Genomic DNA, 26,742 nt, shown 5'->3' with positions numbered 1-26,742 from the left:
AATAGTGTTTGCCTACATCTGGGCACTGCGATCAGTTGATATGAGACTACATGGCGATATGTGGGGGCTGCGATAATATCACCCTGCAACTACCGGGAATGTACCGATTCTCGAGTATATCGTGTGTCGATCGCAAGAGCAGCGGGTGCTAAAATTAGTTGGTGCGGCTGAAGACCAAAGCTCGAAGCCAGAAAAAGCGTCAATAAAGAAGATGATTTCTGATCAGATAAGAACAAGGTCGATGAGTCGACATGAGTCGCGATATGCAGTGCAACTATCGCGAAGCCCTTGCTGCAGATCAGGGCGTTGAGATGTACCGAAGACTCGTGTGTGAGTCTAGAATGAGCGAGAATGAGTCGCGAATAAAGGGCGCGGTCGGGTTGCCGAACATAGATGCCGGATCAAAAAACCAATCTCAAGACGGGCTAACGTGCGTCTTCAGCGTGTCCTGAAGTCGGTATTGGAGAGTCTAAAATATGGGGATCCCGACGACAACAAAGATGGTCGACTCCTTTACCGCTTGTATAGCTAAGTCCGACGAGCGAGGCTTCTTTTGCTACAGAGCGGGGTGGTAGCTGGAAAGGGCTGATGCAGGTTGTCGGGCCGTTGGCGTCGAAGCAGCGGCGGAATCAACATGACTCGATGCCAAGCCGGTGAAGCTGCTGGCTGACAAACGCGACGTGGGCGCGGGTGGAGCCAAAAGCATGCACGCAATCACATCCAGCGGAGACAAGCGACTCCACGAGATTGTTCCCGTTTGATCCTCCTCAACAACAGCATGCCGCCGCCCATTGTCAAGATGTTTGCAGGCTCTGTGTTGGGTGCCTCACTTGCAGAAGTACCGCAGTCGACGTCAGAGGCTTGCACGGAGCTATGCTCGGACTGACGTGCTGAGCCGCATAGTGCTTGTAGTCTTGCCCAGGGATCTCATCGTCATGTCTGGCGGAATCTAACCGACGTGCATAGAATGTGACTGTACTGTCGATCATGGTGCGACGGAGTGACTCGATTGCGCATTTGATACGCCGTCTCCGTGCGAAGCTGTCCGCTGAAGAATGCGCGCGCGTCAAACTCTCTCACCGTCGTGCTCCCGCGGATTGATAGTTGCGACAATAAGAGATCTGCCTAGCCGCACGCGGTGCAGCTCCTTAGGATTGCCCACCGTCTTTAACCCTTTCCGATCTCGAGACCCACTCGGTGCTCTTATCTCCGTATTGTACTGCTTTCTTATTTTATTTAGCCGTTGCGACAGCCCTCGCGCCCTTTGCTGTGCTCCTGTTTTGTTTTTCGAGATATCCATACGTTCCTTATAATTCGCTTCTTTGCCGTGCCTGCAGCTGAGTGAGACATCGCCGCTGCCTGTACCGGTTCGCTACCGCTTAATTCTACCCAGGGTGCGCCCTGTACCGCCGCCGCAGCCATGGACAACGCCAGCGTACAACATACGCAGATCCAAGAGCACACCGAGGGCACCACTTTTGAGGCTATTCATCCCAATCGCAACCATATAAACCGCGACGACGCCAGTATAAGGACTGCTTCCGTCACCGACAGCACTGCGCGCAACTCGGCGCACAACGAAAAGGGTTTCAGCAATGTCACGGGTGGAGTCAACATTCAACGCGCCGAGGCCGACTTTGCGGAACTCTCAAAGGAACTCTCGCGTACCAGCAACATCGAGCGCCGATTGAGTCGCGTACAGAGCAAGCAGAGTCGCAAGGACCAGGCCATTACGGATGTAGAGAAGGCCACTGTTGAAGGTTCAGAATCGTCTGATGAGCCCTTCGATCTCGAGGCAACCCTACGCGGTGGTAAAGATGAGGAAGAGGCAGCTGGCATCAAGTCAAAGCGCATTGGCGTTGTGTGGGACGGTCTCACCGTCAGCGGAATTGGTACGACTACTCGGTGCACGCCTCACGCAAAACATACGCTAACTCTCGCACAGGTGGTGTGAAGAACTATGTCAAGACCTTCCCCGACGCGTTCGTATCTTTTTTCAACGTCTTCGAAACCGCTGCCAGCATTCTCGGCCTTGGCAAGAAGGGCAAGGAGTTCGACATTCTGAAGGACTTCAAGGGCGTCGTCAAGCCTGGTGAGATGGTGCTCGTGCTAGGAAAGCCCGGCAGTGGTTGTACCACGTTCCTCAAGGTCATCAGCAACCAGCGATACGGATACACCAAGGTCGACGGAAACGTTCTGTACGGTCCATTCGACGCCGACTTCTTCGAGAAGAGATACAGAGGAGAGGCAGTCTACTGTGAGGAGGACGAGAACCACCACCCCACGCTCACAGTCGGACAAACACTCGATTTCGCGCTCGAGACCAAGGTCCCGGGAAAGCGCCCCGCCGGACTCTCAAGACAAGACTTCAAGGAGAAGGTCATCGACCTCATGCTCAAGATGTTTAATATTGAGCACACCCGAAACACCATCGTCGGCAACCCCTTCGTCCGCGGTGTTAGTGGAGGAGAGAGGAAGCGAGTCTCCATCGCTGAAACCATGATTACTGGTGCTTCCCTGATGAGCTGGGACAACTCGACAAGAGGATTAGATGCTTCGACTGCTGTCGATTATGCGCGTTCGCTTAGGGTGCTAACGAACATATACAAGACGACAACCTTCGTGTCTCTCTACCAAGCTTCCGAGAACATCTACAAGTGCTTCGACAAGGTCATGGTCATCGACAGCGGTCGACAAGTCTACTTTGGACCTGCTCAGGAGGCCCGCGCCTACTTTGAGGGTCTCGGGTTCAAGGAGAAGCCCCGCCAAACCACCCCCGACTATCTCACTGGTTGCACCGATCCTTTCGAGCGCGAGTTCAAGCCCGGTATGAGCGAGAAGGACGTTCCTTCAACACCCGAAGCGCTAGCCGAAGCCTTCAATCGATCCGAATCTGCGGCTAGGCTCGATGCTGAGATGGTAGCATACAAGGCCCAGATGGATCAGGAGAAGCATGTCTATGACGACTTCCAGTTGGCTGTCAAGGAGTCCAAACGCCACGCACCCCAGAAGTCTGTCTACTCGATTCCGTTCTATCTCCAGGTCTGGGCTCTGGCGAAGCGTCAATTCTTGCTCAAATGGCAGGACAAGTTTGCCCTGGTTGTTTCTTGGATCACCTCTATCTCTATCGCTATCATTACTGGTACCGTCTGGCTCAATCTCCCTGATACCTCTGAAGGCGCCTTCACTCGTGGCGGTGTTCTCTTCATCGCTCTCCTTTTCAACGCTTTCCAGGCTTTCTCCGAATTGGCATCCACTATGTTAGGTAGACCGATCATCAACAAACATCGCGCTTTCACTTTCCATCGACCATCAGCCCTTTGGATAGCCCAGATTGGAGTTGATCTCTTGTTTGCATCTGTGCAGATTCTGGTCTTCTCCATTATCGTGTACTTCATGACGAACCTGGTGCGAGACGCTGGAGCCTTTTTCACATTCGCTTTGGTCATCATCACTGGCTACCTTGCCATGACATTGTTCTTCCGAACAGTGGGATGTCTCTGCCCCGATTTCGACGTCGCGATCCGTCTGGCTGCTACGATCATAACATTGTTCGTACTCACCTCTGGCTATCTCATTCAGTGGCAGTCCGAACAAGTCTGGCTCCGATGGATCTTCTACATCAATGCCCTGGGACTGGGTTTCTCCGCACTGATGATGAACGAGTTCAGTCGTCTGGACTTGACCTGTGCCGGCAGCTCTTTGATTCCTGCTGGGCCTGGGTACGATGACCTCAACGCCCAGGTTTGTACTCTACCTGGTAGTGAGGCTGGTAACCCCATCGTTTCTGGCACCAACTACATCAAGACCAACTTCCAATGGGATCCTTCAGACCTCTGGATGCACTACGGTATCATGGTTGCTCTCATTGTCGGATTCCTTCTCGCCAACGCCTTCCTCGGAGAATTCGTCAAGTGGGGTGCTGGTGGCCGTACAGTCACCTTCTTCGTGAAAGAGAACAAGGAACTCAAGGAGCTAAACGCCAAGTTGCAAGAGAAGCGTGATAAGCGTAACCGCAAGGAAGACAGCAGCGACCAGAACTCGGATCTTAACATTGCTTCCAAAGCTGTCCTCACATGGGAAGACCTTTGCTACGACGTACCAGTCCCCAGCGGAGAGCTCCGCCTGCTCAACAACATCTACGGATACGTCAAGCCCGGACAGCTGACAGCGCTCATGGGTGCCTCGGGTGCTGGAAAGACCACACTTCTCGATGTGCTGGCCAACCGCAAGAACATTGGTGTTATTAGCGGTGACAAGCTAGTCGATGGTAAGGTTCCAGGTATCGCGTTCCAGCGTGGAACTGCCTACGCCGAACAACTTGATGTCCATGAACCTGCTACAACCGTCCGTGAGGCACTTCGCTTCTCCGCCGACCTGCGACAGCCGTATGAGACACCCCAAGCCGAGAAGTATGCCTACGTTGAGGAGGTCATCGCCTTGTTGGAAATGGAAGACATCGCAGACGCCATCATTGGAGACCCCGAGAGTGGTCTAGCCGTCGAACAACGCAAGCGTGTTACCATAGGTGTCGAGCTCGCTGCCAAGCCTGAGCTCCTCCTGTTCTTGGACGAGCCTACCTCCGGCCTCGACTCTCAGAGTGCTTTCAACATTGTCCGTTTCCTTCGCAAACTTGCTGCCGCTGGCCAAGCCATTCTGTGCACCATCCATCAGCCAAATTCCGCCCTTTTCGAAAACTTCGACCGATTGCTCCTCCTTCAGAGGGGTGGCCAATGTGTTTACTTCGGTGACATCGGCAAAGACGCCCATGTTCTCCTTGACTACTTCCATCGCCACGGTGCTGACTGCCCTTCGGATGCCAACCCTGCCGAGTGGATGCTCGATGCCGTCGGTGCTGGTTCCGCTCCTCGCATTGGTGACCGCGATTGGGCTGATGTATGGAGAGATTCAGAGGAATTCGCTGAAGTCAAGCGCCACATTGGTCAGGTCAAGGAAGAGCGCATGGCTGCTGTTGGTTCTGCCGAGCCAGTAGAGCAAAAGGAGTTCGCTACACCGATGTCTTACCAGATTAAGCAAGTTGTCAGACGCCAAAACTTGTCTTTCTGGCGCACTCCCAACTACGGCTTCACTCGCCTCTTCAACCACGTCATCATCGCTTTGCTCACAGGTCTCATGTACCTTCAGCTGGACGACTCCCGAGCATCTCTGCAATACCGCGTGTTCATCATCTTCCAGGTCACGGTTCTGCCAGCCCTCATTCTCGCTCAAGTTGAACCCAAGTACGCTGTCCAACGTATGATCTCTTTCCGTGAGCAGATGTCCAAGGCATACAAGACATTCCCATTCGCGTTGTCTATGGTTCTTGCGGAGATGCCATACAGTGTGCTTTGCGCAGTTTTCTTCTTCCTTCCTCTTTACTATATCCCGGGCTTGAACTCCGACAGCTCGCGCGCCGGATATCAGTTCCTGATTGTACTCATCACTGAGGTCTTCTCCGTCACCCTGGCTCAGGCGATTGCTGCGTTGACACCAACTCCCTTTATCGCATCCTATGTGAACCCTTTCATCATCGTAAGTCAACATCAATGCCCTCTTGAAGCATGAGCTAATTCTCTTTTCAGATCATCTTCGCTCTCTTCTGCGGTGTCACCATCCCCAAGCCCTCAATTCCCAAGTTCTGGCGTGTATGGCTCTATGAGCTGAACCCTTTCACACGCCTCATCGGCGGCATGATTGTTACCGAACTTCATGACCTCAAAGTCCAATGTACATCTGGCGAGTACAACCAGTTCAGCGCTCCACAAGGCCAGGAATGTGGAACGTACATGAGCGACTTCTTCTCCAGCGGTGCGCCCGGATACCTCCTCGATAACGCCACCGACGTCTGCAATTACTGCGCCTACAAGGTCGGCGACGAGTTCTATCGACCTCTTGGATACGAGTTCAGCAACAGATGGAGAGACTTGGGTATCTTCGCTGCTTTCATTGCCAGCAACTTGGTAATTCTTTTCGTCGCCGCGAAGTACCTCAACTTCAACCGCAGATAAGCGGCCAGTTGGTGGCTCGACATATGTCACCACTCAGTGAGTACCACAAGGGTACACGGCGTCCCATACTGCATTCGGTGCTACACAATCCACACCTCTGTGTGGAAGTGGGCGCCCGTTCTGCCTGGGAACTGCCGTACATAATCCCGCCGCAGCTTCGGCTGCTTAAACGTCGTTCCGCATTTCAAAGTACTGTGCGTTTCTTGCGACATAGCATTGTCTCGTTCAAAAGTACACTCTAGACTTGCAGTTTGGATATCCCATTGGGCGGCGTTTGTTTGAATGACAACACTGAGCTCGCATAGCCTCTTCACATATACATAATCCTAGTCTTATCAAATCATCACTGTACAACTATCGATCAAAATATCGATGCTGCGTGAACTCATGGTGCTGTGGTGCCACATCATGAATCAATCGTCTTTGTTGAATCTTTGGTGCGCGTCTGTCTCATATTATTGCTTCACGACTACTCCTTCCAGTAGTCTCTTTGACAAATTGTCTCGCATTGTTCCGTGGTCGCCGCTTCTCTTCTAAACTCTTTCATGCTCTTCGCTAATTACCTTTGTCTCTTAACACTCTTGCAGCTTGCTGTGTAACTATATCGACATTCATTTTGCTGGTGCATCATCGCACTATCTTGTTATGGCACCAGCGGCGCAATACCGCGAGACATCACGCACTATCACTACCACTGCGAAAAATACTGAACAGCCCACCACTAATGCAAAAGACACGCAGGACGACTACAATAGCGCCTCGACCTTCAACTGGCCGTCTGCGACACCTAGTTTAAAGGCCGGGCTTCGCTTTCCGATCCCGCAAATTCAGGGAATTATTCCTGGCATGCGTCGCACACTGCAGGCTGATTTCGCTGCACGGTCACTCCCACATTCACCCAGACCTTCGTATGACGTAGCGCGACTGGAATCGTCAAAGGGCTCAACAACAACACCGACAAAGCCGATTGCAGATACGCGGCCATCACCGCACCGCTCATCATACCCCCGCGTCTCACCACCCGGTATCCTCTACCCAGACGCTATCGTACCGCATAGCGCGACACAGTACTCCAACCCGCTACAAGACCCAAACGCTATCACGCACAACGAACTCCCCTATCATCCGAGCATTATGGGCCGCATGGACTACGAACTGGCGTACCTGGCTCCGGGGTACAAGATACTGTTTGTCGGTACAATAGCAATTCTCGCACTCGGTGTTATGTGGACGGTGGTAACTTGCGCCATCAGTATGAGGACAAGGTCGAAAGTAGGGAGCGCAGAATGGAAAGGGAAGAAAAATGTCGGAAACAGGAAGGAGGAGAGGAGGCCGATTGACAAAGTGAGCAAGTACGCACATCAACATGGAAGCCAAAGTGGCATCTCGATAGACAGAGGGCTGGATTCCGCCATGGACAGTGACAGCGCTATCACATCAGCGGCCCAGATTCCGTTCTCTTACCTAGGAGACAACGGGCAGGTCGTTGAGAGTATCGAGATGAAGTACAGGCCAAAGCACACAACGTCCAGTTACAACCGCCCAAGGAGTCGAGCAATACGATCCGAATTCCAAGATCGCACGTATACGAACCACCGCCGTTTTTCGTCTTCGCCTTCAGCAGGCCCACGATTCGGTCTTACAATTACACCAACACTCTCTGTCCCTCCTTCACCAACTCCATCTACATCCGGCAGCACGTCGCCGATAAACCCTTTCCTCGATCCTCCTCCCAATGGCCTCCTCAGCCCTGATGTAAGCGCCACACTGGTAAAGCGAAGTTCGCTGGAATGGCAAGCCGAACGAGCCGCCTTCTTCGCTCCCACTACGCCAACTTCGGTTCCAGCGTCTGGATCAGTGTCTCCTGCGTTGAGTTACACGATCGACAACAGCAACGAGACCCTTGAACTCAATCTCTCCGATATGGAGGCTTTGGAAGCCGGTACAGCACATTCTGGGTCTTCGACTCCTGGCAACAAAGGTAGCAGGTTGGTCCGGAAGAGCAAGAGTTTTATTGACGAGGGTATCGGGATGATGGAAGGTGTTGTTGATGGTGTTGCCGCGAAGATAGCGAGGTGGACGGATGATGATGGTGGAGATGACGCGTTGTTGTTGCCCGTTGCGCGAGGGAAGTGAACGAGTGCGCTGCAGTCTGGTTGTTACATGAACGAAATATAACAAAATCCCAAGGCGATGCAGACTTCGAGGTTCCTTTTGACTATGCAGTTTGTACTTGTGTGATTAGTAGGTTAGGGTGAACATGCACTGGTACATTATGTTGCAAGATATAGGTACAGGAGCAGCTGAACGATAAGTCATGTAAAGGACGGATTTGAATTACAGCCGTGCGAGCGCGGTGTCTCGGAGCAAATGGTATCATCCAAGCAAGCCCCTCTCCTGAAACGCCAATAGTAATGCCTCGTATGCCCTCTCATAAATAGCTCAAATGTCAAAGTCCTTCCTAAGGATCTCTTGCACTTCGAGATCCATCTTCTTCTCAATCAAGTGGGCGGCCACGAGATTGCCGACCTTGCTGACGAGCTGCTCTCGGACGTCGTCAAGGTCTGGTGCTGTGTATGTGCCCTCATGTTGCTCTCTTTGTTTCCGCTCTCTCATGCTTTTGGGTACCAGGGCTGGGAAGGAGCCCACGAGTACTGCAAGCAGTATCTCAGTGTCGTGCCTCGTGCTCTCGTCGGCGAGCTTTTTAGAGAGGAAGTCATCGTTGTACATCTTAATGTTCGGTAGGATGAGTCCTCTCAGTGCGTCACCGGCACCTAGGACGAGGAGCAACGCTTGTAGCGCCCCAAAGTGTGTTCCGACTGATTTGTCGGGATCCATAAACTGCTTCAGGCAGGTGCGTGCGATGCGTGCCTTGAGGCCTTGATTCGACGACGCGTGCTTCCGGCAAATGTCTTTGAGGAGGTGGGCTGCAAGCGTTCGCAGGTAGAATGCATCTTGGGTAGCGCGGTTGTGGTCGGGCATGGTTCCGTTCAGCGTCTCTGAGGAGGCGTTGGATGGCGCAGGGTTTGCTGGTCCTACCTTGCCGCCTGTGCAGCACGTCAGGATGGGCGGTACCATGTATGCCACGTAGGGATCGAGGTAGATGGCCTGGTTCTTCAGCAGCGCCTCTGCGGCACGCATCATCTGTGTCAAGATGAACAGGTTCTTCATGTTGTGTGTAACCTTTTCGGCTATGAAGCTAAGGAGGTAGGTCGTCAGCTGGTGGATGCCCGGCTCTGTCGAGATGGCAGCAAGTGCTGCGTTCTGCCATTCGATGTTCGTCTCGTCGATGAGGGCGCCCGACAGCTTGTTGAAAAGCTCTTGCGATTCTTTGGATAGCACATGTTTGACGAGCGGTTTGACGTTGACGTTGTCCAGGCCGTTAGCCGCGGCCAAGTGAGGGTTCGCGTTGGGTCCCTTGGGCAGGAGATCGCCGGTGTTGGTGTTGGGGTTCTGAGGTATCGAAGGCTGGACTCCTTCGACGGCGAGCCAGTGTGCTGTGAAGGTGATTTCCCGTGGCACCTTGGGCAGTGGGGCGTTGATGAGCTTCTCGAAATCGACCTCCTCGTCTTCGACATAGTACAAGGGCTGGCCGGGCCCCAGCGAAGCCTCACCGAAGCGCAGCGGTCGGGTAGACTCGTAGCCGTAGAGGGGCTCCACATTCAACACCTTGAGGGCATTGGATATATCCTGTGTGCTCAGAGTGGTCCGCTTCCCGTGTCGCATGAACTTGAGGGCCTCCTCTAGCACCTGTGCCAGGCGGAAGTCGACGTCGCGTGCCAGCTCTTCGACGACATTGTCGGCAAGTGAGGCGATGCCCACCGATTCGGCCACGTCGCGTACATTGTCGGGGTTCCAGACCGAAGACATGTTGGCGGGGCGCAGTGCGATGTGTGAGGGCTGGGGTGGAACTGGTGGGGCTGTCGGGTGCGGGCGCGCTGCGTCTAATGAAGCGGAAGGGGTGAAGAGAGCCGATGGGCGGGCGGCGAGGGTATCACCAGCCGGGTGACGCAGGGACGGACGATGTGATTGCTAGCCCTACGACCCAGTGAAGCACATGTCGGACGGGCGCATGCGACGGTAGTGGACAGCGCCGTGGAGCAGCCGAGACGGTCGCTTCTGGATCTGGAGTGCGTCTCGAATAGGCGATTCTAGGCGACTGGCGGGAGTGCGAGGCTGGGGGGATTGGCGTAGAGTGAGTCTGCCTGAAAGGAAGTCGCGATGCTCCAGGGCTCGCGTTGGCCTTGGCGCGCCGTCACGTCCGAGCGCGCCGGCCTTGTTGTCTGTGACTCGTCTCACCCTCACCACTTCACCTGTCCGAACTGCGCAGGCTTTCACACCGATTGACATCCTCGCCAAAGCTGCATCTATCCATTTCAACAACTCTATATCATGGCTGAAAAGTGAGGCTATGTCGACTGGTCAGCCGTTTGCTTCACTTGAGTATAGACAAACATCGTCTCCTCATCGCCTACTGATCGTCCCAAGTCCTAGCACGGGAATGCGTGCAGCTCGACAAGCCAATCAAGGACTTTAGCAGCTGAGTGCGAGGCGTCTAGTCATGCCCACGAACGAATGGAAGTATTCGTGTATCCATCTTGACATCATGGCTTCGTAGACCGCCATTTCAGAATCCTACAGTTGGAGGCAAAGCAATCTTCCCAGGCACCTTGCACAAGGGGATGTGCGGCTGCGGAGCATCTTCCCCGCCGCCTACTTAGTTGCAAGCAGTACTCAACCCTGGTAGTCACACAATCGGTCGACTGTCGCTCGCCGTGCTCTCACCCGTCGACACGTTGTTTACCGCCGTTGAAGATGGCATCTTCTACACCCCAGATCAAGCTTTCTTCCGCCCGGGGAAGACTCTTATTCGCCGCTTGTACACCCTGTCTGCCTAACCAGCATCCCATTCCAGCATAACACTTTAGACTTAGTCCTTCCTGACGCCACCCGTCTATCCGCGCGGACGGGCCGCTGCGATTCTGATTGCCTTTGCATGGCTTTTTGGGTCTGCCAACTAGACACACGCCCCTGTACGCCACTAGGTGACATCTTATGGTGTTCATTGGGAGTGTAGGAAAACCTTGCCTCAGACTATTTAATATCGAGACTACGTTAGTGTTTTGTCCTCCAGAACAGTCTTCCACTCTTTCGCACATACAGCTCTTCGACTATCAACTTCCAATCCCGCGTCTGATCCATCAATATTACTGCTCTCCGATCGATTTGTAACTACCACACGAACAGCATGGGCATCACTACGGGATCTTCAGTGGACAACGCCTCTGATCTGGTCAACGCACGCTCGGTTCATGCTCCATTGAGCTTATCAATGTCTACGCCGCCGCAGGACCGCTCAAGAGATGACCCACCGTCACCTCCACCCCAGCCCCCGCCCAGCCCAGCACACTGGAACCGTATTGTCCCGGTAAGTTCTACTGTATATCGCATCCTATGATGTAACTAACCCCACGCCAAGCTTGACCTTCTTGCACCACTAGAGATCTGAAATATGAGGAGACGAGTTGTCTCGGTGAGTACGAAACGATCCCACAGACCTTTACCAAGTCTGACTTTACTGAGTAGAAGTAAAATTGCTTTTCTTCATAAAGCAGCCACCAGGTTACATTCGACCGCGGCATCGGCATGTTCTTGTTTGATCCTCCCTTAGTGGTCTGGCCTTGCATGCCCTTGTATCCTGCCAAGTATCGCTCTTCTCATGCGACGAGCGCTGAAGCGAACAGAGCGCTTGACTTTCTTTCGAATGTATGTTAATAGGTCAAACAAGGGTCATGGTGGCGTATGTATGTTCTTGTCAGTCGCTAGGCGCGAAGCTCTCGGAGCTGAGTTGCCGTCGTCGTCACACTCCGTGCGAAACATTTCCTTTCAAATTGAAAAGCTTCACATTCTCGATGCCATCGTTGTTCTTCCCCGATCAATTGTGCTGTACAACTTGCCAGAATATCAAAAGAACCTTCAACTCCGTCTAACGACCACTAGGTATTGCAACTATTTACCATGAGCACTGAGAACTTGACCTAGCTCTACCGAATCTAGATCTGTACGATCTCAGGTCCCGATAGCGATGCCCCATAATTGCTGATGGTGGTACCTTCCAGCTCGCTTGACCCGCTAGCGCGCACTAGTCGCGTCAGGGTTTTCGGCTTTTCCAGATTCGCAGAATCCAGGCCTGCGGCTCCACTCGACTTCAGCTGACAGTACGTATACGTACATCACATCCACGTACGTCAACCTTGGAACAGTCAAAAATTAACTCAAAATACGGCTCCCTTCACCTGGCTAGGCAGGAATCCAGCCGAGGCACAATACGTACTGGGCACTAAGCTTGACTGCAAAGCTCCTGTAAGACTTGGCGCGGGATCGACAGTCCCACTATCCGCCACCAGCGGCTACCCACCTAACAACACCTGCCACTAAACGGCTGAGGGGACAAACACTCTCTCACCACCCTGCTGCTGACCACAGCTTCTGACCGCCGCCTCTCCTTCCTTCTCGTGCAGACCACCCAGCATGGCTGCCGACAAGCAAGGTACCGAGGAGCAGATCCTCCAATGGTACTCCAACCTCTACAGCCGCCGGGTCGACCTGGTAGGCGACTTTGCAGGCAGTGAGCGCTTTCTCGTACACGGCGAATCACTTTTGCTTCAGTGCTTCGGCGACCCACACATCGATTTCGACCCTGGATATCAATTGCTGCACGCATCGTACGCCGTCGAGAAATTCCTACAGGGTCTCGTCTCTCGAGGCTGCAACTTCCACATTGCCTTCTTCGACGAACATCAAGATCTTTGCGTACCCCAGGATGCGTCGCCAGCCATAAGCGAGAAGTACCTGCTTGCACGAGCAGCTATCATCCGCCATCTCAAGGTCAACCTGCCAGATGCTGTCCCTGAGATTGAGATCAACACCTTCTCATCAGTATCATCCGATGGCTTCACGGAGTATCTGCGTGCTACAGACATTTACTTCGTCTTGTGTCATGACGGAGCTTCCTTCACTGACATCCGCAAGAAGTTGGTCCTACAGAAGGACCTTGATACCCCACAGGGTGAAAACAAGGATGTACAGGAGCGCCAACAAGAGTACAAGACATCTTTCCGCACATTCATATACAGTATGATGCAGCGAGGCTATAGTGCGGCGCTTGTGAACGGACTGGAGTGGGCCGATACCAAAGTCGTCACAACTGTTCTGGAGCACGCACGCTCTATGACGCTTAATGTCTCATCCGCAGTACGTAACTACTACAGCCTTTCCCTCTCTAAATCTTGCACCTAGCCTTTTTTCCTGAACAATTTCCCCTTTGATAGCTTCGTCTGCTTACAACTTTGATCAGGAGCCCCATACAAACAAGAGATTGACCGATGTCGTTGATCTGTCGCACATGCGCGGTTTTCTGCAGACGATCAGGACTTCTTGCGATCAACTCCTAACCGAGCGCGAATACTTGACAGTACTGGTAGCTTCAAAGCTCGCAGCTTCGCATGCCGATCTGTCGGCTGTCTTACTGCAGCATGCAGCATTGCTCTCAGAGCTTCCACTATCTGATCGCATCATCAAGCAGCGTGATATTCCGGATGACGTCAAATCTTTCATTCTGGACTTCTGCCACGAGGCGCGCAAGTTTATTGGTAGTCCTGCATGGGCTGAAGCCTTCAAAGGCCATCCGGACTGCGATTTGGCGGATCTCATCGACGGAAGACTTCTTGCACAGTGCGCGCGTAATCCTGCCACAGAGCCCAGCGAGCATCTCCAGACCCTGCTCAAGGCCACAGCAGCTCTGGACGTCCACAATCTCCCAGCTCAGCCAAAGGCTATTTCCACAACAAGCACGGACACTGCTACGGCCAAGGACAGCGATGAAGAGACAACGACGTACAAAGTTTTGCCCTTCTCCAACGACGTTTTCGATCCTCATCTGGCGCCTATCAAACTAGATGTGTCAAAGTCAGGAGGCAAAGCAGACCCGACTACTGCTAACATCTTCCGCGAAGTCACGCATTGGCATAACCAGAGATCGTTGAATCAGAAAACAAAGGTCGTTGTCGAGAAAGATCCGAAGATAGCGAAGAAGGCTCTCCGCCGAAACCAGTTCTTCATGGCCGAGATGACTTCGTACGCCGCCAGTCTAACAAACGCCGTTGGCAAGGTACTAGATCCAGAGACAATCACTCTCGGCGACAAGTCGAAAGCAGGCCAAGCGAAGTCTATGACACCGACCCAGACTATCGAGAACAAGCGACCGAAGCAAGCGTCTAGACAGAGCACTAAGAACATTAATGCATCAAAGGAGGCCATGCTTGCCAACATCGCCGCAGGCTCGAAGCGCAAAGATGAGGAGAACGCGAAACAATGGTACCAAGCCTGGACCGTCTCATGTGCGGGCCTTGAGAAGCAGGTCGACTTGGCTTCCAGATACAACAAAGCCAGGCAATACCTAGCCGACCGCAATGAGGCTCAGCGCCAGGTCATTGGTCCCGATGTGCGGATGTACATGCTGAACGTTCTCCTGGAGATGTGGGTGCGATTTTGCCGCGACGGCGCCAAAGAGAAGGGTCTTTATGTCGCTGCGCTTCTTTTCGATACTGCTCGGACTATTAGCAACTATGAGACTGTTACCAAGACGATTGCAAAGTGTCTGGCTCTAACGATTGAGCGCCTGAAGCTGCCCACGCTGCAAGTGCCCACAGAACAAGGCGATCGGAAGCTGCCGTTCAAGTTTGTAAGTTGACTAATAGCTTCACAACCCGCAACCGCTAACAGAATCATAGGTTCTGGAAGAGACCGTTGTATCGGATCTAGCCTTGACCCTCTCTCCAGAGGAGTTTCAGCTTCTCCACTGCGGACCGTACTTTGACCGTACGATCGATTCGGCGCCAGATTCCCGTGTACCGTTTGAGCCAGATGCGTGGCAGCGACGCGTGCTGGACGAAATTGATGCTCGCCGCAGTCTGCTCGTTATTGCCCCAACCTCAGCGGGTAAGACATTCATCTCGTTTTACGCCATGAAGCAGGTTCTCGAGGCGAACAACGATGATGTTCTTGTATATGTTGCTCCCACCAAAGCTTTGGTCAACCAAATCGCCGCTGAAATTCAAGCACGATTCTCGAAGAACTACAAGTACAGCCAGTCTGTTTGGGGTATTCACACACGAGACTACCGGATCAACAACCCCACAGGATGTCAGATTCTTGTAACAGTTCCCCACATTCTCCAGATAATGCTGTTGGCCCCTAGCAACGCGAAGAGCTGGTCCGAACGAGTGAAGTGGATTATCTTCGATGAAGTCCACTGTATCGGCCAAGCCGAAGACGGTGTCGTCTGGGAACAGCTGCTACTCATGGCTCCCTGCCCCATCATCGCGCTCTCGGCAACCATTGGCAATGCAGAATCTTTCAATGACTGGCTATCCGCTAGTCAGAAAGCCGCTGGCAACGAATTGGTTATGGTACAACACCCACACAGATATTCTGACCTCCGAAAGTTTGTATACACGCCGCCCGCCAAGCGCAACGCAGCTAGCTATCTGCCGCTCCCGAGCAACCGCTCATTTGCGCAGCTAGGATTGGACGAACATACAGACTTCGCTTTCCTGCATCCTGTAGCCAGCTTGATCAATCGCACGCGCGGACTGCCCAGCGACTTGTCCCTTGAAGCCCGAGACTGCCTTACCCTATGGCAGAGTATGACCAAGTACCAGACGGCCGAGTACCCGGTAGACAAGTCTCTGGATCCATCTTCAATACTCCCAACAGTCATCAAGAAGGCAGACATAATCAACTGGCAAGCTGGCCTCAAGAAGCTTCTCACTGCATGGATGGCCGATGACAAGTCGCCTTTTGCTGAAGTTCGGAAGGATCTCAGCAGTCCCATATCTGGTTTACAAGAGCATCAAGTCAGCGAGGACGCTGGAAACGACGCTGTAGACAACAAGGGACAACTCGATGAGTTGGGCATGGAAATTAGCCACGACATCTCTAGCATACTACCTTTGCTCGCTGATCTGCAGCAACAAGACGCGCTTCCGGGTATCATATTCAACTACGATCGTGCGATTTGCGAGAAGATGTGCCAAACGCTCATGAAGCAACTTGTCGATGCCGAAGTCGCCTGGAAGGAGACTAGCCCGAAATGGAAGATCAAGCTGCAGCAGTGGGAGGACTGGAAGAAGGAGGTACGTTTATCTCTTCAATCGATAACTGCACGTGTAAAACTAACTCTTTTCTAGGTTGCGAGACGAGAGAAGCAAGGCCTTCGCGGAGATGCCTCGAAGGGCATGACTAAACAGGACCAGATGAAAGAAGCCGCCAACGTCGAGGTCAGCACCTTTGCTTCGTTTGATCCGAACAAGCCTCTCGATGGATTCCACTTCGCGGATCACAAGAAGTTGTCACAAGAAGAATTTGCCGTACACGCGAAGGAGCTACGTTATCGTGGGGTCGATGAATGGCTTATCGACGGCCTCATGCGCGGTATCGGTGTCCATCACGCTGGTATGAACCGAAAGTACAGGTACTGCGTTGAGATGTTATTCCGAAAGGGTTACCTTCGCGTTGTGATCGCAACAGGTACACTTGCTCTCGGTATCAACATGCCCTGTAAGACTGTCGTCTTCTCAGGCGACTCTGTCTTTTTGACGGCGCTCAACTTCCGTCAAGCCGCCGGTCGTGCAGGTCGTCGAGGTTTCGATATGCTTGGAAATGTCGTTTTCCACGGAGTGTCTCTCAGCAAGATCCACAAACTCATCAGCTCGCGGTTACCTGACCTCAACGGACATTTCCCCATCACGACAACACTGGTACTTCGTTTGTTCACGTTGTTGAACTCATCCGAGAACGCGCCCTTCGCTGTCCGATGCGTCAACTCCCTGCTCTCACAGCCACGACTCTACCTTGGTGGCGAGGATGCGAAGATGACAGTCCTCCATCATCTGCGTTTCTCAGTTGAGTACTTGCGGAGACAGCATCTTCTGGATGCGCAAGGTGTGCCTTTGAACTTTGCAGGTGCTGTATCGCATCTGTACTTTACCGAGAACTCATCCTTTGCCTTCCACGCTCTGCTGAAGGATGGATACTTCCACGAGCTTTGCGCCAAGATCGACACAAACAAAGAAGTGGTATTACGCGAACTCATGCTCACTATGTCGCATTTGTTTGGCCGACGTCACTGTCGACAGGCGGACGAAGAATACGTACGCGAGATCGTGAAGAAGAGCCCATCGCTCGTGTTCCTGCCTTCAATGCCAGAGCATGCTGCGAATGTGTTGCGTCGCCACAACAAGACTACGCTCGACATTTTCACAGCCTACGTGCGCAGTTTCGTCGACCAACATGTTCAGGAGCCGGACAACACGCTCCCATTGACAGATGTCACCGTCGGTGCCGAAGTCTCCTCGAAGTCAGAGAGCCAGAACGTGAAGGCTCGCTCCACTTTTGTTGCTCTTTCGGGATACGATGACAAGTTCGAGTCCATCCACGATCTGTGCAGCACTAGCCGTTCTGGCGTCTTCCTTGAAGAGGCTGTCGTACCTCACGTTGGCCTCTACCCTGAAGATTCCGATCTTCCGCTGAACGCTTACCTTTATGACTTCTTCATGCACGGTGACGTCAACGCTTTGATCACGGCCAACAAGATTCGTCGTGGAGATGTATGGTTCGTACTGAACGACCTCAGTATGACGCTCGCCACGATTACTACAAGTTTGTCGAACTTCTTGGGTCTTGCAACAGAGTCCGATCTCGACTTCATCGACGTCCGAGGTGGTGGTGACGACGAGGAAGAGAACCGGGAAGACAAAATGTTACCGAGCGACACTGCGACAGAGGCCAGTTCAGCCACCACTGCTTCTACCAGTAAAGTCCCACCCAAGCAGGAACTGGCGTTCCAACCCAAGAAGAAGGCCAAGAAGAAGGTCGAAGAATCATGGGAGGATGAGATGGGTAGCTCTTCCAGTGAATCAGAAGTTGAGGAGAGCTGGGATGCCGAGGACGATGATGAGAAGAAGGAACCGCCCGCTTGGGAGGAAGGCGAGGGCTTGTTGAATGTGCTGAAGGCGTTCAAGGCTCTGAAAGAAGACTTTGACACCAAGTTCAAGGCTATGTGGGCTTAAATGCATCAGAGTGTAAGCCTGTATTACAGTGTCAATATTATAGACATTACAGCCCTTAACGAAGTAGATGTTGAATCAAAGAACTCCCATTATCGTATAGCTTCCTCAAGTCATAAGTTCATACCATAACGCTCAACCCACTTGCATCATGACTGCGATGGCGCAAACTTGACTACGTTCCTCAGTAAATCTGTGCCTGTCTTCTCACAAGCTAATAGCAAGCTGTCTATCCCCGGAATGCGTTCCAGCTCATCTTGCGTCTGCGGTCTTACTCTTATGATCAGGTCTAACGTGTGGTCTGTTATGATGGGTGGAGCCGTTGTGGATCGAGCGGGCAATTTTCGCGTTACCAGTTTACTGAAAGCCAGAAGCTTCGACCGAGCGATGCGCGATCCAGGTGATAGTGGTGGAGTCTGTATTGGAGCTAGAGCTGAGGCTGAAGCAGGGCTTTTGCTCGCGACACCGAGGGCGTGGCTCAGGGATGGTTGCTGCGTGAACTTTGCTTTCGATTTAGAAGGTGTCGTTGTATCTAGTGGTCGTCCTTCCAACACTTTGCCAGCGAGGGTGGTGCGAGGTGTGGTTATTGTCGGATCTTGTAACGGTTCTCCCGCAGGCCGAGCGACTTTTTCTGCGTCGGTCTTCACCGGACTCTCAGCGCGTTTGCGCTTGGTGCCGGCGCTTGTTCGCCGAGGGCTGGGACTGCCAAAGTCTAGTGATGGGAGGGTATCGTCAGAGTCGTAAGGGGATGTACTGCCATGAGATTCATTGCCATGACCCACACCAAGTTTTGTCTCTGCCATAGTAAAAGATAGGCCGGTGTGTAGTTGAGGTGTCCGTGGGGGCGCTGTTTCGAAAGCGGGAGACGAGTCTTCAGAGCTATCATCTGCAACCTTGCGTTGCATCTTTGGGCGACGAGGTGTATGCGGCAACTGGATTTCTGGTTCGGATGGCTTCACAGTCCCAGCTGGTTGCTCGATGCCGTTCGTGGCAAGAAAAAGTGAGATAACCTCGAGCCACTCGTTACCGTACTTTGCTTGCTGGATCTTTCCAATACCTTTTACAGCAAGCAAGCCCTCAGTATCGCAAGGCTGTGCGCGCGCGATGGCTTCTAGCAGAGTGTCGGATATGACGCGAGAAGGCTGTATCTTCCCAGTCTCTGCAAGGGATGCTCGCCGAACAGCTAATTCTTCGAACAATGCTTGTGAAATATGATCCAACGTTGACCCACTAGTCTTCGCAGGTGCAGTCTTCTTCGGTACTTTAGAGCTTGTTCTTGTTGTTCCACTCTTTGCAGGTTTGACACCAAAGAAGGCTTCTGTAGTGATGGTCGTACCGTCTCCGACGTCCAACAGTATCGGATCATCTCTCGATGCCTTGCCGCTTGGGTACTTCTCGGCGTGAACCGGTAATGGTGGGGTAGGCCTCATGGCAAGTCTCTTCGCATTCATATATTTGTAAAGCATGAAACCCGCGTACGCATCTCCAGCCGCGTAGTTGATCTGATCTTTCGACAGGGGCTTGCTCCAGTTGCTTGTCCTCACGTCGCCCTTGTAAAGGGGCAAACCAAGCTGCTCCTCCACCTGATGTGCCAAACTCACCAGCTTGACCGATACCAACTCCGGCTTTGCAGGGCCGAACTTTACGAGGCGGTAGAGATGGCTGGATTCGACGGCACCTTTGGGCTTGAGCCCGAAGAAGCGACTCAATCTCGAGAAGTCCGCCTTCAGCACATTGACACCTACTTTGCCAATCTTGGGATCCTCAAGAATGCGTTTCAATGTCGGCGCGATTATGTCTTCGCTCGTCTTCCCTGAGTGCAGTCCGATGTGAAACAATGCAATCTTGTCTTCAGAAGCGAGTTGAATCAGTCCAATCTTGTTCTGCAAATCGTCTCTTTTCCAATCATTCCACGGCCACTCCATGTCAAATCCAATGACAGGCTCCTCAAGAAACTGCTTTGCATATATCTCGGATTGCGCTTTATTCTTGCTGTACAGAACTTCGACTTCCTTGCCTTCGGGGCCTCGATAGAGCCGATGGCTCCACCATTGTTTTGGTGCCGCTTGGGTGGATGAGAAACCGTAAGACTGAAGTGACGAGGCTTTGGGTTTCTGTGGTTGCATGCAGTACGCGAGTGGCCAATGCGGTTTCGGTGTTTTGGCGGGGTCTTTTGGAGCCACAGCGGCATGGCTGGAGCTTGCCATTGATGTTATGCCCCTCCAATAGAGATATCGTCCAGACCCAAGTCGCCGGCGAGTAATGATGGATGGCATAGGAGATACCCAGGAGGTATCCTTGATCGCGCGACATGCGCGCAACGTGGCGATCGGCGCTAAGAGAAGCACAGACTGTCTTCAACACGCGCTCACGTGTGGCGCCCCTAGCGTGTTTTGCCAGACCCTCTTGCCCAGCAGTCCAAGGCTACTCCCGGTTGGTCCCATCAATGCTACGTCAGACCCTCGTCTGGAACAGTCGTCGGAATTTGAAAGACACCTCGACTCGTCTCTTTGCTCCAGTTTCGGAGGTTGACACCTTGGCGAAACTCTGACAGGTCTGCAGACGTTCCCCACTGCGTCATTACGGCGGGGATGTAGACCGTGAACCGTTGCGAAATCCGCTACTCCAAACGGCTCTCACGACCTGCAGTCTCTATTTCGACCCCAGATATCTGCGTAACATTTTTTCATAAGTAGGCGCTATGTTCAGTGGCGCTTCGGAGACCCAGGCAGCGAGATATCGCCTGAACACTGTCACGTATCTGAATGACGAAGGACTGACCACACAGCAGACATTTTCTTCAGCATTATCAATGCCTCCTACGACTTCTTGCGACACATGAGCGAATTGTCGAAAGGTATGATCCTGGATTTGCTTTAGGCATTGTGGGCGTGACGATTGCCAAGATGTGACAGCCAGCTCTTCACACAGTTGCCGTTTCGCAATCATATGGAACACTCTACGTAAGCACGTCACCTAGTATCGGCGCTAGATGCACTGCGACAGACTATGCCACGGCTTCAGCGAATATTCCTTGGGGCCGCGTACTTCGATAATGACGGTATATGTAGGCTGGTAGCCTCATTTCGGGCCGCCTCCAAAAAACCACTTTTATTACATCCTGTGTACAAAGTTCTCCACGCAATTGTTTATAAACGTATTCTTTATGATGCATTTCATACCTTCAGTATTGTTCGCTGGATTAGTGGGTCTTGCGCAGGCGCAAGTACCCTCAGGTTTTACGCCTCAGGCTACCACCAAGCTTGAAGTCATCTTCAATTCGACTATGGTCAACACAGCTGGGCAGCAATTGGCAAAAGCCTGTAAGTTCCCAAAATCTCAATCAGGATGAAGTCCTAACCTGTCTAGCTGCCGCAACACAACCACAACTTGCATTATCCAGCGCCATGATAGATGCAAGCCAAACGTACATGTTTGTGATGCTCGACCTCGATGTACCACCAGCGGACGGCAGCACAGAACGCCGCACACTACTACACTGCATGAATACCGGATTCAAAGCAACAAAACAACAACTAATGGGCGCCGCCACTCTGCTCGCATCATCGGAAAAGGGCCCCGCCCAATACATCCCTCCGGGCCCCCCAGCGACTGACACAGTCGCGCATCGATACGTCGAACTGCTCTTTCCGCAACCTGCCAGTCTGAACATCCAGGCATCGGCATTTGCTGGCGTACAAGATAGGATAGGCTTTGACATCCAATCGTTCATGTCGCAGAACGGTGTGAGTGCGCCGCTCGCGGCAAACTTCTTTCGTGTTGATGGAAGGATAAGTGCAACGGCTAGTGGAACTGGATCAGCAACAGTAGCCTCGGGCGCAGTTGCTACGCCCACGGGAACACCACAGGCCTTCACTGGTGCAGCTGGCGAGATCAGCGTACCGTATGGGACGGCTGGTTTGCTTAGCGGTGTAGCTCTTTTCGCGGTGCTTGTATTGTAGTTTACTGTGTATCTTGAACGAATGTTACGATGTTACGAACTGCATCTGGAAATCGAAATCGTGTCTAAATGTAATATTGGTGATCCAAAAGCATGATATTTACGCATACAATTATGCATCGAGTTCTATATGCACTGCTCTAGTTTATCGCCTTATCAGCATCAACGATACTGTAGTACTTGCTACTGCTTTTCACGCGCATACCCTTGCCGTACTTGATCATTACGAGGAACACTGCTGATGCAGCCATTCCAACGAAAGCTGCAGATATGAAACAGTTCTGGTAGCCCAAGTCTGTCAGCCATGGTGTAATGCTACGTTTCGTTAGCAAGTCGTTCTGCAAAAGCTGTGAGGAACTCACCCGTAGCTGATTGCGAATGACATGGTGTTGCGAATCAAGATGACCGTCACGATCGCATCGCCACTTATGTCGTGGTAGCTGTCGATCATGTAGTTTACGCTGATGGTGACGCCGACTGATGAAGTAAAAGCGACACAACCCATTGCAAAGACGAGTCCAAACCAGTGTACGCCATGGGCAGCACCAACACCCCAGAGTATCAAGAATGCCGGGACCATCACCAAACATACTGCAAATGGCCATAATCGATGTTCAGCCTCCATGACGCCGTTGTTTCGGCGCGCCAATTTGATGGTCAACCAGTCGCTGAATCGTCCTGAGAAGAGTGCTCCGGCAATGACGCCAATGCAGCAAGAGACGTAACTTAGACCGACCATGGAAGGCTTGAAGTTGTACCCTGGGCCGCCGAGGATGATCGAGGCAGTGGCGTTCAAGACGTTGAACCAAATGAGGTAAGAGCCGTAGCTGAACCCTGCGTAAAAGATGACGGGCCAGCTCAAGTACATGAGACTACGTTTTGCGCGCTCGAAGACGTTTGATCCCGGGGACGGTTGCCAGATTGATAGCTTTTGCGTGAAGGTCTTTGTTGATACTCGCATATCATCGCTCGCAGTGGATTGCGAAGTCGTCGTGTCGGCCTTCTCTTGATCCACGACCTTGGATGGGTCTCTCTGCGGAGACTCGGCTGTTACAGCGATTCCCTCAATCTTTCTTGTATAGTTGGTCTCCTCCATGAATAGGAACATGAAGATCAGCGAAACGGTCAAGAAGATTGCCGGCCAGTAAAAGACCCACTGCCACCCTTGCCCTTCCGCAATGAAGCCGGAGATGATGGGAGCAAAATAGTTGCTACCGGCCAACGAGAACGCGTAAAACCCCATGTATTTCCCACGCTGATGGGTGAAGTAAACATCGGTTACGGAGATTTCGGGTAGAGCTTCCACTGGTGCGACAAAGAAGCCCATGACGATGCATCGAGCTATCCACTCGCCATTGCTTTTTACGTACGCACTTTGAAGGTCAGTATGAAATTGTGTCACTGCAAATCTATCCGCACTCACCTCCAGATACTGCATCCAATGGCACCGACGACTGATATGAGAAAAGTGAGACGTTTGCCGTATCGCAGTGCGAAAGGCTGCCAGAAGAGAAGACCCCAACCGAGGAACAGAAACATATATCCAGTGCCCTCGTTCAGCGTTGACACAGATACGCCCGAGGCTTCTGATAGTGGTACTAAGACGGAGTACACTGTCGACACAGCGATACCCGTCATCCAGGTGTATCTTCACGGCTCATTAGTCTCATATGTGGTGCGCGATAGTTGCACGTACAGGTTGGTACATATCGTCGAGGTGAGCTTGCGACGCGGAGACCAATTAAGCGGATCATCAGGATCACTCGATGGCGCTGGGTTGAGGATAATGTCCCCATTGCCTGCATGTCGAGCTTGAATGCTATGATCCAAATCCACCAGATGCACAGTACCCGGCACGGGAGCCATGTCGGTGGAGTGTGCGCCAACGGTCATCGTGATAGTCGACTGCCAACTAGATAGCTGTAGGTCTCAACTGCTGGTGCATTTATGTTTTGAATGCTGAGCTTCCGGAACTGGTTGTACCAAAAGTAGACGACAAGAGTGGGGTGGTATGCAGAACCCCAAGAACATGGGTAACCTGCGTCATTCCAGTTTGGAGCTCGTCGTGGAGCCTGCATGTTCGTTATCACATTCCCTGGTCTCCAAATCGTTGCCCTCAGGGTATACGATAGCAAGCCATGGAGATAGCCACCCATATGTCTTCCCTGGGCTGCCCATCTCCGTGTGTATCTACCGGCTTACGCAACTTAGCAGGTCCATGCGAAGAGACCAAGAGTCGAGATACCAGACACAAAGCGGGGAAACGTTCGCCTGATAGGCAGTAGAGGCGCTCCGTTTATTGGAAGATAACCGGAAAGTTGGAGTTGTTGGAGCTGGATATAGTAAGGAGTTGCTCGCTAGCTGACGCGGGACAATGTGGGATGACGCGCTAAGGGCCGTTCGTCGGCATCTATTCCGCTCCTCAACACCAACCAAACGCCTTATCGGCTTTATCGCCATACGATAATCGGCCGTCGTATACCAGCACGGAACCTTTCCGGTGACCACGTTTACATACGGGATGCCTCTCAGCGCCACGAGTGCCAGGGTATCTTGTCCTGGGCCTAGCCTCGACAATGACGATACAGGTGGAGATAAGACCGCGATGCTGGTTTACATGATTGACAACCTTGGAACGCTTGAGCACACAGACTACTCACATCTTCCAACCATCTACACTAAACCAAAATGACCAAATATCCTCCTGAGCTCGCCATAGTTCAGCCCAAGCCTGTGCCTCAAGGTACAGCAGATTACGAGAAGAAGCGAGCCTCAATCCTTGAAGCATTCGCGCAAAAAGTGCCTCCGGAACTACGCTTGTCGCCAGAACTGTTTGCCAGTCCGCCGAAAGATGTCTCGGGAATACCAGCCACCTGTGGTATACTCACATCCGCTGAGATCGACATCACGGAAAAGTACGATGCAGTAGGCCTTGCTGAAGCCATCGCTGCACGCAAGCTATCAGCGGTCGAAGTAGCCACTGCATTTTCGAAACGCGCTATCATTGCACATCAATTGACATGCTGCTTGACCCAATGGTTCATGGACGAGGCAGTCAAAAGGGCGCGAGAGCTGGACGATTACATGTTAAAGAACGGCAAGACGATTGGCCCGCTCCACGGTGTTCCCATCAGCATCAAAGAGCACATGCCCATTGCTGGAACCTATTCATCACAAGGCTCGTTAGCGAGCGTTGTCTTCAATGAGGAGGATTGCCTGCTGGTGTCGATGTTAAGAAGTATGGGTGCAATATTCTACTGCAAAACCAATCAGCCCCAAACGATCATGCACCTGGAGTCGACATCTCACTATGGCCGCACGCTGAACCCCTTCAACATCAACCTTAGCGCTGGTGGCTCATCTGGTGGCGAAGCTGCCCTAGTGGCCATAAAGGGATCAGTACTTGGCGTAGGCACAGATATCGGCGGCAGTATAAGAGGCCCTGCCGCGTTTTGCGGAGTCTATGGATACAAGTCAACTTCATACATGCTACCGATGAAGGACTTCCTCGCTCATTCATTTTCGGCAGAGCTCAACGTCCTGTGTAGCACTGGTCCATTCTGTCGGAGCTTGCGCGACATGGATCTTTTCATGACGACCGTTCTGGACCAGAAACCGTACTTGCTGGATCCCAAGGTGGTTCCGCTTCCTTGGACAGGCGTCAATACCAAAAGCAAGAAGCCTTTGAGGGTTGGCATCATCGAGAACGACGGGTTCATTGACCCTCAGCCACCAGTCAAGCGCGCTATAACATGGGCTCGTGAGCGTCTCTCGGATGCTCGGTACTCGGAGGTCATTCAGGTGAAACCGTTCACGCCTTACAAGGCACAAGAAGCCTGGAAGCTGATCCGCCGTATGTACTGGCCAGGCGGTGGCAAACTAGCGAAGGAAGATGTCATGTCCACAGGCGAGCCAGTGTTACCACTGAGCGACTGGAACTGGAAAGATGTTGAGCCTCTCGGTATGCTTCATGCTGAAGAGGTTAATGAGCTTCGTGCTACCCGCGACAAATACCGGTATGAATTTGCCGACAGCTGGAATGAACAGGAAGTCGACATCGTCATTGGGCCTGGGTTTGTCGGCCCGGCCTCTGCGCATGACACTGCCTTTTATTGGACATATACGAGTCTGTATAACTTCGTTGACTACCCTGGGGTGGTTGTACCTACACCGATCAAAGCAGAGGGCAAGGAAGAATATGCCGCAGGGTACAAGCCGTTGAGCGATGAGTGCAGACACACCAAAGAGCTGTGGGAGAGCTCAGACTTCGAAGGAGCGCCGATCAACTTGCAAGTGAATGCAAGAAGGTATCACGATAATGACTTGTTTGGGGCGTTGAAAGTCTTGAAGGATGTTTTGGATCTGCCGTAGTAATAGGCCTGTAACTCTGAACATAGCGCGCTCCTGTACAACACACACACACCTATACTGCCAGTCTCATGGATATCCCAGTGACGGCTTTTATTTGTCCTAATGGAAAGCGCACCGAACAAGCCAAAAGCGCTATATTGATAGCAAAAGTGACGACATCAAACGCGCTTGATGGAAGCTGCCACCTTATGCAAGAGGAAAACTAAACACCTAGGAGCCTACGTTGCTGTTAGGCTACTAACTTCGCAAGCTTTTATCTTAATGTAGGCTCTTA

The 26,742-nt window shown here is 52.4% G+C and overlaps 7 protein-coding genes across 7 annotated transcripts; 4 read left to right on the top strand and 3 right to left on the bottom strand.

Annotated features, from left to right (window-relative positions):
- Window positions 1–1,420: 1,420 nt before the first annotated feature.
- J4E84_005492 (uncharacterized protein) lies at window positions 1,421–6,008 on the top strand (the record flags this gene model as incomplete). Its single annotated transcript, XM_049388089.1, has 3 exons — window positions 1,421–1,892; window positions 1,946–5,532; window positions 5,583–6,008. 3 exons carry the CDS (start codon window positions 1,421–1,423, stop codon window positions 6,006–6,008), a joined length of 4,485 nt encoding a protein of 1,494 aa, XP_049244329.1.
- A 2,442-nt stretch (window positions 6,009–8,450) lies between these two features.
- On the bottom strand, window positions 8,451–9,878 carry J4E84_005491 (uncharacterized protein; the record flags this gene model as incomplete). The annotated part of the gene is made up of 1 exon (XM_049388088.1): window positions 8,451–9,878. One exon carries the CDS (start codon window positions 9,876–9,878, stop codon window positions 8,451–8,453), a length of 1,428 nt encoding a protein of 475 aa, XP_049244328.1.
- A 2,661-nt stretch (window positions 9,879–12,539) lies between these two features.
- J4E84_005490 (uncharacterized protein) lies at window positions 12,540–18,139 on the top strand (the record flags this gene model as incomplete). Its single annotated transcript, XM_049388087.1, has 4 exons — window positions 12,540–13,262; window positions 13,366–14,751; window positions 14,801–16,204; window positions 16,259–18,139. 4 exons carry the CDS (start codon window positions 12,540–12,542, stop codon window positions 18,137–18,139), a joined length of 5,394 nt encoding a protein of 1,797 aa, XP_049244327.1.
- Window positions 18,140–18,285: 146 nt separating this feature from the next.
- J4E84_005489 (uncharacterized protein) lies at window positions 18,286–20,262 on the bottom strand (the record flags this gene model as incomplete). Its single annotated transcript, XM_049388086.1, has 1 exon — window positions 18,286–20,262. One exon carries the CDS (start codon window positions 20,260–20,262, stop codon window positions 18,286–18,288), a length of 1,977 nt encoding a protein of 658 aa, XP_049244326.1.
- Window positions 20,263–21,305: 1,043 nt separating this feature from the next.
- On the top strand, window positions 21,306–22,098 carry J4E84_005488 (uncharacterized protein; the record flags this gene model as incomplete). The annotated part of the gene is made up of 2 exons (XM_049388085.1): window positions 21,306–21,459; window positions 21,506–22,098. The coding sequence occupies 2 exons, from the start codon at window positions 21,306–21,308 to the stop codon at window positions 22,096–22,098; spliced, it is 747 nt and encodes a 248-aa protein (XP_049244325.1).
- A 139-nt stretch (window positions 22,099–22,237) lies between these two features.
- J4E84_005487 (uncharacterized protein) lies at window positions 22,238–23,963 on the bottom strand (the record flags this gene model as incomplete). The annotated part of the gene is made up of 4 exons (XM_049388084.1): window positions 22,238–22,412; window positions 22,460–23,470; window positions 23,521–23,745; window positions 23,794–23,963. 4 exons carry the CDS (start codon window positions 23,961–23,963, stop codon window positions 22,238–22,240), a joined length of 1,581 nt encoding a protein of 526 aa, XP_049244324.1.
- An 822-nt stretch (window positions 23,964–24,785) lies between these two features.
- On the top strand, window positions 24,786–26,468 carry J4E84_005486 (uncharacterized protein; the record flags this gene model as incomplete). Its single annotated transcript, XM_049388083.1, has 1 exon — window positions 24,786–26,468. One exon carries the CDS (start codon window positions 24,786–24,788, stop codon window positions 26,466–26,468), a length of 1,683 nt encoding a protein of 560 aa, XP_049244323.1.
- Between the last annotated feature and the right edge of the window lie 274 nt (window positions 26,469–26,742).

This window comes from Alternaria hordeiaustralica, assembly GCF_023758085.1.
Source record: "Alternaria hordeiaustralica strain BMP 2776 chromosome Unknown scaffold_9, whole genome shotgun sequence".
NCBI classification, from domain to species: domain Eukaryota; kingdom Fungi; phylum Ascomycota; class Dothideomycetes; order Pleosporales; family Pleosporaceae; genus Alternaria; species Alternaria hordeiaustralica.
This window is presented reverse-complemented; position numbering and strand designations above follow the sequence as displayed.